The sequence below is a fragment of the Acanthamoeba castellanii genome, assembly GCF_000313135.1.
Source record: "Acanthamoeba castellanii str. Neff unplaced genomic scaffold scf7180000083876, whole genome shotgun sequence".
NCBI classification, from domain to species: Eukaryota; Discosea; order Longamoebia; family Acanthamoebidae; genus Acanthamoeba; species Acanthamoeba castellanii.
Window position 1 is genome coordinate 1 of NW_004457360.1, and position 15,015 is coordinate 15,015.

At 57.5% G+C, this 15,015-nt stretch overlaps 5 protein-coding genes across 5 annotated transcripts; 4 read left to right on the forward strand and 1 right to left on the reverse strand.

The window, feature by feature from the left end:
- Positions 1-673: 673 nt before the first annotated feature.
- Positions 674-7,831, forward strand: ACA1_017740 (Exonuclease ii, putative; the record flags this gene model as incomplete). The annotated part of the gene is made up of 30 exons (XM_004336330.1): positions 674-830; positions 1,018-1,127; positions 1,222-1,365; positions 1,444-1,581; positions 1,656-1,736; positions 1,852-1,969; positions 2,061-2,173; positions 2,283-2,424; positions 2,524-2,622; positions 2,703-3,086; positions 3,197-3,318; positions 3,436-3,492; positions 3,567-3,645; positions 3,742-3,904; positions 4,011-4,178; positions 4,298-4,383; positions 4,453-4,568; positions 4,642-4,707; positions 4,790-4,876; positions 4,990-5,088; positions 5,181-5,375; positions 5,421-5,492; positions 5,622-5,900; positions 6,014-6,076; positions 6,170-6,253; positions 6,405-6,912; positions 7,001-7,199; positions 7,290-7,389; positions 7,506-7,593; positions 7,683-7,831. The coding sequence occupies 30 exons, from the start codon at positions 674-676 to the stop codon at positions 7,829-7,831; spliced, it is 4,266 nt and encodes a 1,421-aa protein (XP_004336378.1).
- Positions 7,832-9,614: 1,783 nt separating this feature from the next.
- On the forward strand, positions 9,615-10,598 carry ACA1_017750 (uncharacterized protein; the record flags this gene model as incomplete). The annotated part of the gene is made up of 1 exon (XM_004336331.1): positions 9,615-10,598. One exon carries the CDS (start codon positions 9,615-9,617, stop codon positions 10,596-10,598), a length of 984 nt encoding a protein of 327 aa, XP_004336379.1.
- Positions 10,599-11,159: 561 nt separating this feature from the next.
- On the forward strand, positions 11,160-11,473 carry ACA1_017760 (uncharacterized protein; the record flags this gene model as incomplete). Its single annotated transcript, XM_004336332.1, has 3 exons — positions 11,160-11,187; positions 11,225-11,366; positions 11,407-11,473. 3 exons carry the CDS (start codon positions 11,160-11,162, stop codon positions 11,471-11,473), a joined length of 237 nt encoding a protein of 78 aa, XP_004336380.1.
- A 172-nt stretch (positions 11,474-11,645) lies between these two features.
- On the forward strand, positions 11,646-14,403 carry ACA1_017770 (ABC2 type transporter superfamily protein; the record flags this gene model as incomplete). Its single annotated transcript, XM_004336333.1, has 9 exons — positions 11,646-11,720; positions 11,813-12,415; positions 12,507-12,600; positions 12,669-12,914; positions 12,999-13,382; positions 13,451-13,537; positions 13,626-13,768; positions 13,860-14,025; positions 14,093-14,403. 9 exons carry the CDS (start codon positions 11,646-11,648, stop codon positions 14,401-14,403), a joined length of 2,109 nt encoding a protein of 702 aa, XP_004336381.1.
- A 93-nt stretch (positions 14,404-14,496) lies between these two features.
- ACA1_017780 (uncharacterized protein) lies at positions 14,497-14,919 on the reverse strand (the record flags this gene model as incomplete). The annotated part of the gene is made up of 1 exon (XM_004336334.1): positions 14,497-14,919. The coding sequence occupies one exon, from the start codon at positions 14,917-14,919 to the stop codon at positions 14,497-14,499; it is 423 nt and encodes a 140-aa protein (XP_004336382.1).
- Positions 14,920-15,015: the final 96 nt, after the last annotated feature.

Consider the following 15,015-nt stretch of genomic DNA (forward strand, 5'->3'; position numbering starts at 1 on the left):
AGCAATCTGCTGGCCGTCATCTGCAGCGACTCCCACGTAACGCCGACATTCTCCGTTTCCGATGGCGACACGAACGAACAAGAGGCTCAGGAGGAAGCAGTGCACCGGAAGCAGATGATGACACTCCTGGCCCAGATCGCCGCCAATACCACGGCCAAGGGTCAGTGAGAGAGAGAGATCGGCGCTGTGACCGAGCGCGAGGTCGCCTATTTGTTGTGACCGGAAATTTCCAGGTGTGCCACGGTACGAAAAAAGCCAGATACCAAGAACCGAACCCCAGCGCGGCTTGGGGTGGGGACAATTCATTCCATCTCGCGAACACCGAAGAAAAGGAATTCATTCACTCGCAGGCAGGCCATCTCCTCCCGATTAGAGAACACCCCTCGAGATCTGAGCTTGATAGGCAAAATCGCTTTCCAGTTAGCCCCTTACACGCCTCGCTCATTTAGAGAGCTGCCGCGCCTCCATCATCAACATGGGAGTACCCAAATTCTTTCGCTGGCTCTCAGAGAGATACCCTCTCATCACCATCCCCATCGAGCCCTCGTTCACGCCGGAGTTCGGTTCGTTCAACCACTCTCATGCACGCTCGATCTGCACTGCCCATTTTCGCTCATTTATTTGAAATTCCCCCCCCCCGTAAAAATAATCTGCAGACAATTTATACTTGGACATGAACGGCATCATTCACAACTGCACGCATCCCGAATGGAACGACAACGTGCTGAACAAGCTGAGCGAAAAGGAGATGATCATCCAGATCTTTCACTACATCGACAGACTATTCCACGCCGTCAAGCCTCAGAAGCTTATCTATCTCGCCATTGACGGTTCGCTCTCTCTCTCTCTCTCCCCCCCCCTCTTCCCACGCACGCGCACCCCAGCAATTGCTTTTCTCCCCCCGCTCTCTGCTTTCGCCTCCCGCTCTCTCGCCTCGCCTCGGGCAATCGCAGCACTCGGCAGGCTGCCTCTTGTCTTCTTCTCACCTGACCGCTTTGCGGTGGCGCAATTGTGCAGGTGTCGCACCTCGCGCCAAGATGAACCAGCAGAGACAGCGACGCTTGCGCACGGCGCAAGAGTCCAAGGAAGCCCTTGAAAAGGCCCGGGAGACCGGGGAGAAGGTTCAGGTACGAGTAGTAGTTGCAGTAGTGCCTGCTGCCTCCTTCACCTTTCCTGTCGTGCTGGCTGGAACGAGTCCCTGATCTGTCTCACGCACAACAGGAGGACATGTTTGACTCCAACTGTATCACCCCTGGCACTGAGTTCATGGCCAAGCTGTCCGACTACCTCAAGTACTTCATCCGTAAGAAGATCAAGGAGGACAGCGCCTGGAGAAAGGTCGAAGTCATCCTTTCCGGCCATGAAGTACGTCGTCGTCCAGCAACCTGCTCAACTCGAATTGATCCGCTAATCCGATCGCACATCTGTTGTTGTGAACTACAGGTTCCCGGCGAAGGTGAGCACAAGATTATGGAGTACATCCGCAGACAGAAGATGCTCCCTGAACACGACCCCAACACGCGCCACTGCCTCTACGGCCTGGACGCCGACTTGATCATGCTGGCCCTTGCCTCTCATGAGGTAGGTCACACCTCTTCCGTGTGAAGCTATCACCCCCCCCCCCGAGAGTATACACTGACGGACCTGGTTGGCAGCCCCACTTTGCCTTGCTCAGAGAAGAGGTCACGTTTGGCCGCCGCAAGAAGAAGCCAGAAGCCACCCCGCCCAAGTTTCAGGTACCGTGATCTCCAACTTTGAATTGTTGTTGTACCTGCTTTCCGCTTTTCATGTTGAAACACGAAAACAATACCTAACGAGCCTTCCTCTCTCTGGGTATAACTATGGTGATAGCTTTTATTCGTGAACTTGCTGCGCGAGTATTTGGACGAAGAGTTCAGAACGGAGCTGCCTTTCGGCTATGACCTTGAGAGGGTCATCGACGACTTCGTTTTGTTCTGCTTCTTTGTCGGTACGGTGCCGGCTGGCCATCCTCTGGGCTCAACGCTTACCCGTGTGGGAAGAGATGTAACAAACTAACCGTCTGTCATTCGCTTTTGCAGGAAACGATTTCTTGCCCAACCTGCCGTACATGGACATTGCCGACGGAGCACTCGACAAAATGTTTGACATCTACAGGGAGCTCCTACCAACCCTTGGTGGATACATCACCGAGGTTCTTTCCCGTCTCTCTCTTCCCCCCCCCCCAATATGGCGCTCGTTTGATGTTTGCCCTGTTGCCGATACCCATCTCGGGATGCTGACCGTCGCCATCACTCGAACAGAAAGGAGAAATCCTCTGGGAGCGCTGCGAGAAGTTCCTGAAGCAGATCGCCAAGTACGAACAGGAAATGCTTTCCACGATGCCGCCCCTGCACCTCGAAGTGCTGGAGCAGAGCTTGCAATCTGACAACGAAGAGGAAGAAGGTTCGTTCTCTCCCCCTGCCCCGCAACCCGGCTAGCCAATTTTCTATATAGAATCCCCGTTCTATGAACATTAACCGTACGGAGGTGCTGTTGGTGCAGACCGCCCCGATGAAGCCGACCGGTCCAAATTCAACGCATGGCAGTTAAAGATGAAGGAGAAACAGAACACCCTTCGCGCCAGTGGCGAGAAGCACCCTGGTAAGAGAGTGCTACCCTGTTTTCTCTTACTTGTTGTCGGGTCGGGATCCTGATCGTTCTATGATTAATGTTTGGCGCAGTGGCGAATGACGAAGGCGGCAACTCGAACGAGGTCGAGGACGCCTTGGCCGAACTTGATGAGGAAACTGTCGTATTCGAGGGCGGCCTCAAGGCGAAGAGCGACAGCGAGTACGACTTTGCTGCCATGGCTGCGGCCAGCGAAAAGTTCAACGAGCAGCGTAACCGACCGAGAGACGAGGAAGAAGAGGAGGAGTACGACGACGACTCCTGGAAGAACTGGTACTACAGGGACAAGTTCAGGATCGGCCTGGAGAACGAGGAGTACCACAAGCACCTCCGCACGTCCTACCTCGAAGGTTTGGTCTGGGTACTGCGCTACTACTACCGCGGCTGCTGCTCGTGGAACTGGTTCTTCCCGTTCCACTACGCTCCGCTGTGCTCCGGTACCCTCGACCCCAGCCACCCCACTCTACGTGTTTAGTGCGTTCTTTCTGTCTGACGTGAAAGGGGAGAGTACTCATTCACGTGCCTCTCTGTCCACGCGCCACTCTAGATCTGGTGAACTTGACCTCGTACAAGCTCAAGTTCGACCTGGGCACGCCGTTCTACCCCTTCCAGCAGTTGATGGGCGTGCTCCCCGCTGCATCAAAGACTCTCTTGCCTGTGCCCTACCAGGTACGTGACTTCCCGGATTCAATCCTCTCCAGCACTCTGTGATGCGCAGCCACATCGCTTGTTTTGTCCCCTGACTTAACTCTCTCTCTCCTCCCCCCCCCCCAAACCACCACTCAGGAACTCATGACAAGAGCCACTTCGCCCATTATTGACTTCTACCCTGAGGAATTCAAGGTACGCACGCCTCCGTCGCAGTCAGTCGATATGGGACTCGCGGTCCCGCTAAGACACGTGTGTTGTTTGTTCAGGTGGACATGAACGGCAAGAGAAACGCGTGGGAAGCCATTGCACTCATCCCGTTCATTGACGAAAAGCGCCTGCTGGATGGTTCGTGGACAAACACCCCATTCTGAGTTGATGAGAGTGCGGCATGTGCGGCTGGCTGACCAACTCACCTCTTCCGCCTGTGCTGCGTTGCTACAGCGATGGACACCGTCGACAAGAATCGGCTAAGCGAAAAGGAGAGGAAGAGGGACTCGTTTGGTGTGGCATACGTCTTCTCGTACGATGCCGCCAACGAGACGCTCTTCCCTACGCCCATGCCTGGCGTCTTCGCTGATCTCAACCCTTGCCTGGTCGCCCAAAGGTAACCTACCTACACCTACAAAACTCACCAGTCTTGCGAGGTGGAGAAAGAGTGACCGCACCAAGCCCTCACCACCACTGTTCTTTTGTCTTGTGATCGCACGTAGGGAGTTCCGCCTGGCTGACTGGGGTCCCGAAGGCCAAATCACGCCCTACCTTCTGCCCAACGCCAAGTTTGGGCTACAGAACCAACCGGGCTTCCCCACGCTGCAGAACCTGAGGCACACGAGCCAGCTCGCTTATGCCGGCCTGTCCGTCTTTGGCACCTCCAGCAGGTATTGTGTGTGGTGTGTGTGGTGTGTGTGTGTGTTCTTTCTCCATGTGCCATAATGGATCTTCGGGTCCAATATTGGCCGAAACTAACGGCGCGTCATCGGGTGGCCACTACGTGCAGGAAGCAGAGTCTGTTGCTGAAGCTGCTACCGCCTGAGGGCCAGGAGCCCAAGGACAAATTGACGCAGGTCAATAGCGGTGCCGAAGGTACACGTGTCGCCTCCGCCCCCCGGTGAAGATCTGTGTACTCATCGTTCTTGAATCACCTCCATACAGCTCCCAGCGCCCTCTTGACCAAGGAGCACGCAGTGGACGATGTTGACGCCAGCCAAGTACAGGACCTCCTCGGCAAGACGATCTACGTCGAGTGGCCCTACCTCAAGGAAGCGCTGGTACGCCCTCTCGCAAGCTCTTAAACAGTATTCATATTCACCACATATGGCGGTCTTCTCTTCACGCTTCTAGGTTTTGGGCATCTCTGATGACGAGTGCCGTACGAGCCAGGCTCAGGGCACCGTCAGACATTCTGTGGTGCGCTTTCCCCCTCCATCACAGGATGTTGCCCGCTTTCGAGTCTTTCGCACTAACTTGAGGGTTGGGGCCACCCTGACAGGGCGATTCTGGTGCCTGGCTCAAGGAGAGCAAGTACCAGAGGAACCACTACAAGGCCAAGAAGGGCATGGACATCGGCGAGGTCAAGGTACGCGATCAGTGGTGAATCGGTCGTTGCTTTTGATGAGCGGGCGATAGTAGGGTTACAGCAGCGGTTCACATCACCAGACGAACTAAATGCACCCCAACATGGGGTTTTAGGTGATGCTGCATGTGCAAGTCCTCCGTGGCATGAAAGTGAGGAAGGACGGTTCGCGCGTCAGGATGTGGCGTACCGTTGATGACATTTACCCGCTTCAGGTAATGAACGATACAACCAGCCTTCCAATCTAGATGCGTGTACATTGGTTTGTCGCCTTACTTATAACCTCCTCCTCCCCCTCATACCGTAGACCATTGTGAAGGAGCACTACGCGCCCGACCCCAGGCTGCAGGAAAGAGGTGCTCCGTCCGTGGAGGAAGCCTTCCCGATTGGCCAGCGCGTTGTCTATACTGGCCCGGGCCAAAACTTCGGTGGTCTGGGCACCGTCGCAGAGCACTTGCCGACCGAGGCAGGCTGCGTGCCTAACGTGCGCGTCGAGCTCGAGGTGCCGCCCCCGCCAGCCACCTTCGGGCGCAGGATTGCCCTTCAGACTCAGGAGAACTTCTACCACCTGTCCGAAGTCTCCAGGCGCTTGAACATTTCGCCCAAGGTGCTCTCGAAGGTACTGTACTTTTCGCCCCATCTCGAGAAATTGATGCAACACCGGCCGTAATATGGGGCAGCTCACGCCGGTGGTCGCTCTGTTTTACAACGCCTCTCCGAATAGATCACCGCCAGCGTGTACGCGCAGCATCAGAACAGGAAGATCAACATCGGGTTGAGGATCAAGTTCACGCGCAAGGGTCAGCAGATGCTGGGCTACACCCAGCGCATCGAAACGCCTTCGACGAACGGAATCTCGCGCGGCTATTGGATGTACTCGGCTAAGGCCCTCGACCTGGTCTACGAGTTCATGCAGAGATTCCCCGACCTCTTCCAGGCGCTCGAGGCCGACGACGCGCAGGAGATCGAAGTCTTCTCGCCCGAGATGCTCTTCCCCAACGGCAACGCCGCCGAACGCATGACAGAGGTATGTGCCGCCTTCGCCCCGTCGCAGTCGTGGCCCTCTTCTTTCGTGCCACGCTATTTTTTACTTTTTACTTTTTTTTTGTGGGTTCAACTCACTGTGCGTGATACCTCCAGGTGGAGGAGTGGTTGAAGAACCTGGAGACCAACAATCTGCAACGCGTGCCCATCGGCTCGAAGGTACGGGAAGAGAGCAGACCCGTCAGCGGCCGATTCTGTCGATCATGATTGACTTCTCTCTCTCTCTCTCTCTCTCTCTCTTCTTTTGGTCAGGCCATGCCCAAGGAGGCCGTCAAGACCGTAGAGGAGGAGAGTAATCGCTACGTGGCCAACAACAACGCGAGGAAGAAGAAGACCGTCATGATCAACTGCCAAACAAACCAGCTCTTGACCCCCTTGTCCGACATTCCCGCGACAGACGAGGTACACACTCCACACGATCAGAGGACCGTTGGATCGCTTACCTCTTGAGTAACGTTGACTGAACTGTTTGCAACCGTGCCTCCAGGAATCGACACAAATGGACATCCCGCTGGGCGAGAGAGTGATGAACCTTCGCGACAATGGCCCTATCCCGTTCGGCCTCAAGGGCACCGTCACCGGCATCGTGAACAACCTGCTGGAGGTCGTGTTCGACGAAGAGTTCCTGGGCGGTACCAACCTCGGCAACAGGTGCTCCGACCTCCGTGGCCAGCAGCACATCCCGGCGACCACGGTGCTCAACCTGGGCCGTGGACACGGTGCCAAGCGTGGTGGCCGCAACTCTGGCCCTCAGCAAAACGCCTGGGCTGCCAAGGCCGACAGGGAGCAGCAGGGTCCCAGAGGTCAGAGCCAGGGCCAGGGCCAGCAGGCGCCTCACCAGCACCACCAGCAGCAGCCCCGCCCCAACCGCGGCGGTCAGGGAGCCGACAAGCCTGTGACCATTCTCTCCAGTAGGGGTGGTGGAGGAACCGAGAAGAGAGACGTGAGGAAGTCTGGCGACAAGGTCGCCTACAGGCCGAAGCCACAGCCGCAAGGTTGGTCACCTCTTCTCTTCTGTTCTTTGCGCAGACCCCCCCTTGTATTAACGGCACACTTATGTGCTCCTGCTCTGCTACTCTCTAGGGGAGGATGGTGCCGCGGTCGAGGGGGCTACCCAGCCGGCACCCGGCAAGAAGGAGCGATCCAGGAAGAACGGCTCCAAGCCGTCGTCTCTCTCGTCGTCGACCGGCAGCAGCGGCTCCAACAATGGCCAAAGCACCGAGGAGGAGGTTGCCGAGTACTGGAACAAGCTCCAGTCGCAGCATTCCGAGCCCGCGGAAGGGTACGCGCCCTCCGAGCGCGTGTTTGTTTGAACCACCAGCTTAGACGCGATGCTCTGCTTGTGTGGGCCTACTACTCGGCGCGCACGCAGGGAGGCTGCGGGCACCAAGCCAAGGAGGGAAAGGAGGCGCGGTGGCGGCAAGAGGAATGCAGCCCACCCTGCTGCCGCGGAACAGCACGCATCCCCTCAGGTACTCCTCCCAGCTTTGCTAAGCTTCAGTCTGCGCGCAATTAATTGTTTGCTGATGATGTACCAACACTCTTTTTTTTTTCCTAGCCCGCCGGCCCCACTCTCCTGCCGGCTCAGGGCGCAGCGCCGGCTTACCCGCTCTACTACTACCAGCCTGCACCCAACTTCCCCCCGCAGCCCTACATGATGCCCCCGCAGTACCCTGGTACCCTCCCCCTCCAGCAATCCTTCATGTGCAAGGGTTGAAGCGCATCAGTGACACTCACCCCGCCGGCTTTTAACCCCGCCACCTAGGCGTACCTCCCGCCGCGGCCCTCTATGGCGGTGTGGCGATGCCATTGGCGGGAGCTGGGCCGACTGCCGCCATCCCCATCCCGGGGCTGCCCGTTCCCCTTCAAGTACCGCTGCAGCCTGCCATGGCAGCTGCCCCTCTTAACTGGTAAGTGTAGCGTACCGGCTTCTCTCTCTCTGGTGTGTGTGTCGACGTGCACGGAAAGGGTGTCTGTGAGTTCGGGTTTGTTGGCTGACGCGCATCTGGGTGGGCAAACATCAGGCAACAGCAAGAATTGGTCAGCGAAGGCGCCAAAAAGCCCCCGCGCGGGGGTAGGGGCGGCAGGGGCAGAGGCAGAAGCGGTGGTCGCGGTGGCTACGCCGGTGGCGACGGTCAGCAGCCTCCCCAGCAGGTACCTTGTTTCCTTGTTTTTTGGGAGTTGATTGGCCTGCATGATCACTGACTCACTCATGGCGTGTGCACAGCAATGGCAGGAAGGGAATCCTGATGACGCCACAGCAGCGTCCCAACAGCAACAGCAGTCACGTCAGAGGAGAGGGAGAGGCGGCAGGAACAGGCCGGACAGGGATGGAGACAGTCAAGAGCAACCCCAAAAGGACCAGAAGGATCAGCTCACCTGGCAGCAGAAGATGCTCCTCTAAGTCTCTTCAAAGAAGGAGGAGTGAAGAAACGGAGTGTGGCACTCTTGTTGTAACTGACAGTCCTTAACAATCTGTGTTGGCTTCTTTCCTCTTCACCTATCACCCACCACAGGTGGTGTTTGCTTGGTTACAAACAATCCAACACTTTTTGGCACCAGCCTGACATCAGCTGTTGCTGCTGCAGGATGTCATGGTGGGTGTGTCATGGCATTTGCTTACTGGGGTGTTTCACTATGAGGAGGAGCAGGACTATGACACTGAGGTCAATGTGCTTTTCTTTACAAATCAGTCCTTGAGGATGTCAGCACACATGTGTTGTTTGTGTGTTTGTGTTTGTTTGTGTGTTTGTGTGTGTATTTGTGTCTGTGTTTTTTGTGTTTTGTGTGCACAAACACACAAACACAAATACACACACAAACACACACACACACACAACAAAGAAACAAGAGTCTCTCTCTCTCTCTCTCTCTCACTCACTCACACTCACTCAAATAGAGACAAGCCCCCAAGCGATAAGCGAGTAGGGGGAAAAAGAGAGGAGAAGGGTGTATATATAATATAATATAAGAGAACAAAAGCCCTATTAATGCCACTGAAACCACTTCTGCCACCAGCAAGAAGACACTTCTAATGGCAGGAAGAAGTAAAACTTCAGAAGTACCAAATGTTACACTTTTTTCTATTACTGGGCTGAGTTGATGTTGTGTATGATCTTGGCCGTGGGCTGTGCAGCAAGGTAGACCCGGAGGTTATCCGGGGAGATTTGGCCAATCGGAAGCTTAAACCATTCATGAAAAAACGCCCATTGGAGAAATGAGCACTGCAGTGAAAAAGCAAAGGAGGAGACTCACCAAACCAACAGAGCACAAAAGGAAGAGCACCAGGAAGAGATGGAAGAGGTGGCCATGATGCCAGAGTTAGTAGCCCTCATCTTGAGCCATGTGGACCCGCTCACCCTGCCCTTGTGCTGTGCTGTGTGTTGCCAGTGGCACAACGCCCTCAACCACTATCATGTCCCTGCTCCCATCACCATCTGGAGGAATGGTAACCACCCCCCCCCAACCACCAACCACACACCCACCTACCCTCCCCAAACACAAAGAATGACATGCCTTGCTTCTGTTCTTTTTTACAGACAGCTCCCTCACTGTCCACCACAGCAGCACATCAATGATGACAACTCCCCTTGTCTACACCTCTGTTCCTGGGCGCGACTTTAGTGCACACATGGCCACTTGAGGCTGGCTCTCTGGGTTGCAGTGGGCACACTCCAATGGCTGCCCATGGGACACAATGACATGCAGTAGGGCAGTCAAGGGAGGCCACCTCAAGGTGCTCCAGTGGGCGCACGCCAACGGCTGCCCATGGAATGAGGACACATGCAAGAAGGCGGCCAAGGGCGGCCACCTCAAGGTGCTCCAGTGGGTGTGCGCCAATGGCTGCCTGTGGAATGAGTGGATGTGCACCTATGTGGCCTTGGGAGGCCATCTTGAGGTGCTTCAGTGGGCATGCTCCAATGGCTGCCTGTGGAATGAGGACACGTGCGCCTGGGCAGCCTTGGGCGGCCACCTTGAGATGCTCCAGTGGGCGCAGGCCAGCAGCTGCCCATGGAATGAGAACACATGCAGGAACGCGGCTTTTGGAGGCCACCTCGCAATGCTCCAGTGGGTGCGCGCCAATGGCTGCCCATGGGACAAGTGGACATGCGCCAATGCAGCACTTTGGGGCCACCTTGAGATGATCCAATGGGCGCGCGCCAATGGCTGCCTGTGGGACAAGTACACATGCCACAAGGCGGCTGAGGGAGGCCAGCTTGAGGTGCTCCAGTGGGCGCGCGCCAATGGCTGCCTGTGGAATGAGGACACATGTGGGAAGGCAGCCCTGAGAGGTCACCTTGAGGTGCTCCAGTGGGCGCACACCAATGGCTGCCCATGGGATGAGGACACATGCGCCATGGCGGCCTTGGGCGGCCACCTCAAGGTGCTCCAGTGGGCGCAGGCCAACGGCTGCCTGTGGAACGAGGACACATGCCAGAAGGCGGCTTTTAGAGGCCACCTTGAGGTGCTCCAGTGGGTGCACGCCAACGGCTGCCCATGGAATGAGTGGACATGCGCCAGGGTGGCCGAGGGCGGCCATCTCAAGGTACTTCAGTGGGCGCGCGCCAATGGCTGCCCGTGGGACGAGTGGATGTGCACCCTGGCGGCTGAGGGAGGCCATCTCAAGCTGCTCCAGTGGGCTCACACCAATGGATGTCCAGAGAATGAAGAGTCCCAGTAAGCCAGGTGATATAGTCTTGGATGAGGAAGACATCCAGATTTTTATATCAGAACATCACATTGTGCCCATCTGATGAGGGCATCTGCAGTGTTTTCCTTTAGGAAAAAGAAATCATCATCATCACCATCATGAAAAAAGATGAACATGCCACTTCCACCAGCCTCCCTTGAAGGGCATTTACCTGGCCGAGGCGCACTTTCTGCTCAAGAAGCTCGCCGAAAGCTGCGCCGCTGGCGCAACAAAAGGCGCAGCTTGGCGCTCTGGCTTTGGCGATGTGCGATTGCTGTGTGGGCCATTGTCAATGACGCCCTGCATGCCCCCACGTCATGATGACCATCATCAGAAACCCGAAGAGTTGTGAACGAATCGGCCCACACCTAACGGGGGGGAGAGGTCTCTGCTCCTCCGCGGTACGTACATAGGATGGCACCCGAAGCATAGCCGCCATCACAGCCAAGATTGCCGCTGGGACCAGACCACTCGTAGCCCTGAAGAGCACAGCTGCGTCAGTAGTGCCTTGATACGAATCCGCTTTGCACGTCGGACATCAAGGCGCGCGACATGATGGCCCTCGAGTGGCCTGCTCGCGGTTCCGGACGGGCGCCACCCCGTCGGCCACCGAACAGGCCGCCCGGATGAAGACATCGAGCCGGACGAGCCGCCAGTCCCGGCGCCGACCGGCTGCGGCCACTACCTGATGTGGGATCCGAAGCAGTGGCGCCTCAGGTGCCCAGCCGGCTGCGGGTCCCTCGTGGCGCCCTCCTGCGCGTGCAAGGCCTACGTGCGCGACGAAGAGGAGAACAAGAAGTTGGGCGACCACGCCTCCCACCAATTACTACAGCTATCGCGCTGTGAAGCTGTCGCAGGACCAGTAGATGACAGCGCCTCTCAGAAATTTCGATACTATCAGATGTCTGATTGGCCAACTCGCTTCGTTCTCTGGTTGGCTCGTCGCTTCTGCGCAGCTCAAACCCCGCCGACACAGCTGCGCCGGAAGAAAGCGACCGGCAAGACTCGATACTGCTATCACACCCCTTACCCGCCGCCATGGCATCGATCACAAGCAGCGATGACGACAGAGACCTCGAGATGACAGAGCTGGCAAGCGAAGAGCTGGCCGAGGTGAGCCACTACCATCTTTTCTTCCTTCTTCACACTGTGCCCCTAACTCTATTTATCATTTGATACCATCAATTGCCCCCCCCCCGATGCAGGATTACACCAGGCTCGGGGTCTCCCAGTACGCCCGCATCGATCAGCCCACGCCCTGCTCGCAAGTCCCTCCGCGGCTTCGGCTCAACCTCGAGTGGCGCAACCTCACCCTCAAGTTCGTCGTGCCCACGCCGCCCGCCAACCCCGTGCTCCGCCTCCTGCTCGGCTTCCTCCCCCTGCCCGGTGCCCTGACGGGCTGCCTGGGCTCGGCCATGGAGATTCCGATCCTGAACAACGTGAGCGGGAGCGTGCGCGCGGGCGAGCTCGTTGCCATCATGGGTCCCACCGGCTCGGGCAAGACCACCCTCCTCAACGTCCTCTCCAAGCGCATCACCCACGGCGGCGCCAAGCACCTCACGGGCCAGGTGCTGATCAACGGCAACGATAAGGTCACGCCGGCGCGGCTCAAGCGGCGCATGGCCTACGTGATGCAGGAGGATATCTTCTTTCCGGAGATAAGCGTGCGGGAGACGGTGCGCACGGCGGCCATGCTCAAGCTGCCGCGCACGATGTCGGCCGCCGACAAGAAGGCCGCGGTCGAGAGCGTGCTGAGCGAGCTCGGCATTGTGCGGTGCGCCAACACGATCGTGGGCAACGCCTGGAAGGTACAGTGCCTCCACCCGCCCGCACGCCCTCGATCTATCATTTCGGATTGGAGCTGACTCTGACCGCGGTGTGCGCGATCATGGGCCACAGAGGGGTGTATCCGGAGGCGAGAAGAAGCGAACAAACATCGCCACGGAGATCGTAGGCAACCGCTCCCTCGTCTTCCTTGACGAGCCCACATCGGGTACGTGTGCGTGTGTGACGAAGGAAGCACCGGTCGACTGACCTTCATGTGCGCATGAATAACAACAGGGTTGGATGCGGCGACGTCGCTGGGCCTTGTGGTGTCGATGCGCGCGCTGGCCCAGAGCGGACACACGGTGGTGTCGACCATCCACCAGCCGTCGTCGGCCATGTTCCTCATGTTCGACCGAGTGATCCTGCTGGCCGAGGGCGGGTGGACGGTCTACTCGGGTCCCACCAAAGACGTCCTCTCCTACTTTGCCTCGCTCGGCCTTCACACCCCCGGCCCACAATACAATGCGGCCGACTTCATGCGTACGCCCCACACCACACTTCATCAGCTGCGTCCTTTGTTTTTGTTTTTGTTTTGCTTTTGCTGACGCGGTGCCGGCACCGCAGTCGAGGTGGTGAGCTCGACGCGCACGATCAAGGACGGAAGGACGGTGCGGCAGCTCCTGATCGATTCCTACGCTGCCAACCACCCCACCACAGACGACGGGGCCAAGAAGCAGCCCCTGCTCATCGCCGACGATGACGATCAGCCCGAGAAGAGTACCACCACTACGAAGAACAATAACACCGGCCAGTGGGGAGAAGAGGCGTCGCTCAAGGACGTGCGAAAGGGGGCCAAGTACCCGACGCACTTCCTCCAGCAACTGCGGGTCCTCACCGTGCGCACCTTCAAGCAGCGCCGACCAGCGATCCTCTCCGCTCCCCAGATCATTGTCGTAGTCATCTTTGCCATCGCCTCCAGCCTCTTCTGGCTGCGAATGGACAAAGACGGTACGCCACCAACCGACCCTTCTGTCCAACATCGTTGGTCTGTCCCACTGACGCGGGGCGGCAACCAGAGGAGAGCTTGGCCGATCGCAACGCATTCCTGTTTTACAGTGCCATGTATTGGACGATGGATACGATGTTCATTACCATGTTGGCATGTACGTGTTCTCGAGATCACCTTGTCTGCCACGCCACGCAGACAGCCTTGACTGACACGGGCTTGCACGGGGACTCTGCTCGCCACAGTCCCCGGAGAGCGGGCAGTGCTGAACAAGGAGCGGGACACGGGTACCTACCGCCTGTCCTCCTACTTCCTGGCCAAGGTCCTCGCCGAGACGCCACTCGATCTTGTCCTTCCGCTCTTCTTCGGTTGCATCACCTACTGGGTGGTACGCACTGCCCCCCCCCCCACCCACCCATCCACTTCTCCCCTATGCCGAGCCTCTTAACGGCCCCTTTTCGCTTGCTTGCACCAATTAGGTGGGCTTGTCCGCGCACGCGGGGGCCTTCTTCCTGTGGCTCCTGAGCCTGTGCCTGCTCACGCTCCTGGGAAGCGGATTGGGCCTCATAGTGGGCGCAGCGATCCCCAACATTCAGCAGGCCATCACCATCGCGGTCATCTTCATCCTCAGTTCCATCATCCTAGGTATGTTAGCCTGCTGACAATGAGGCTGCTGATTGATTGCTCACTTGTTATTGGCACACGTGTGCAGGCGGGTTCTTCCTGTCCCAGCAGTCCCTGCGCGTGTGGATCGCGTGGGCCAGGTGGATCTCAATCATCAAGTACAGCTACGAGCTGCTCCTCCTCACCGAGTACCAGGTGGGCGACGACACCTACACGCCAGCGGTGGTGAACAACCAGTACCCAACAACGGGCGGCGTGATCACGGGCGATGACGTGCTGGACCACCTCAACGTTGAAACCACTATCTGGGCCGACATCCTGTTCCTGGTGGGCATGATCATTGTCACGCGCCTGCTGGCCTACTTGGCTCTTCGCTTCCTCAACAAGAAGCAGTTTTAATATACATGAAACTTGCTTGCCACATATCGCCACGTCCAACACAGGATTTCCAACTATTTGCACCAACAACCTTGGGTGAACAGAATGGGTGGTTTATGTTGGCGAGTCGTCTTGAAAGAAGTGAGTGTACAACAAGTCATCGAGTGTGGGAGAATCGTCAAAGAAGTTGGTTGGGTTGTGATGGGGTTGGCTGGTGGGCGGCGCCTGTTGTTCAACAGGTTCTGGCGGTGGATGGTGCTCGAGGTGATTGATGAACGGTCCGCTCCAGCGGTCGACCACCGTCACGCCCCAGGAGAAGGTGCCTTGCAAGTCGTAGAAGCCCTGCCAGCGGCACTCAGTGAAGAGGATGCCGCCTTGCTTGTCGATCATGGGCGCCACAAAGTGGTACACGGGGCCATCGGTGGTGGGCCACTTGCTGAACACCTCTGCGGCGATAGCTGACAACACTTCCCAGACGGACCGCGGATACAGGCGGAGCGCGTTCAGTCCCTCCAGCTCCTCCTGGGAGTCGCACATGTAGTACCACCATCAGCCACGCCGTCATCACTGCCGCACACACGCACGCACCCATCTCCACGCAGCAGATGGCGTCACGAACCCGAGAGTACTTGA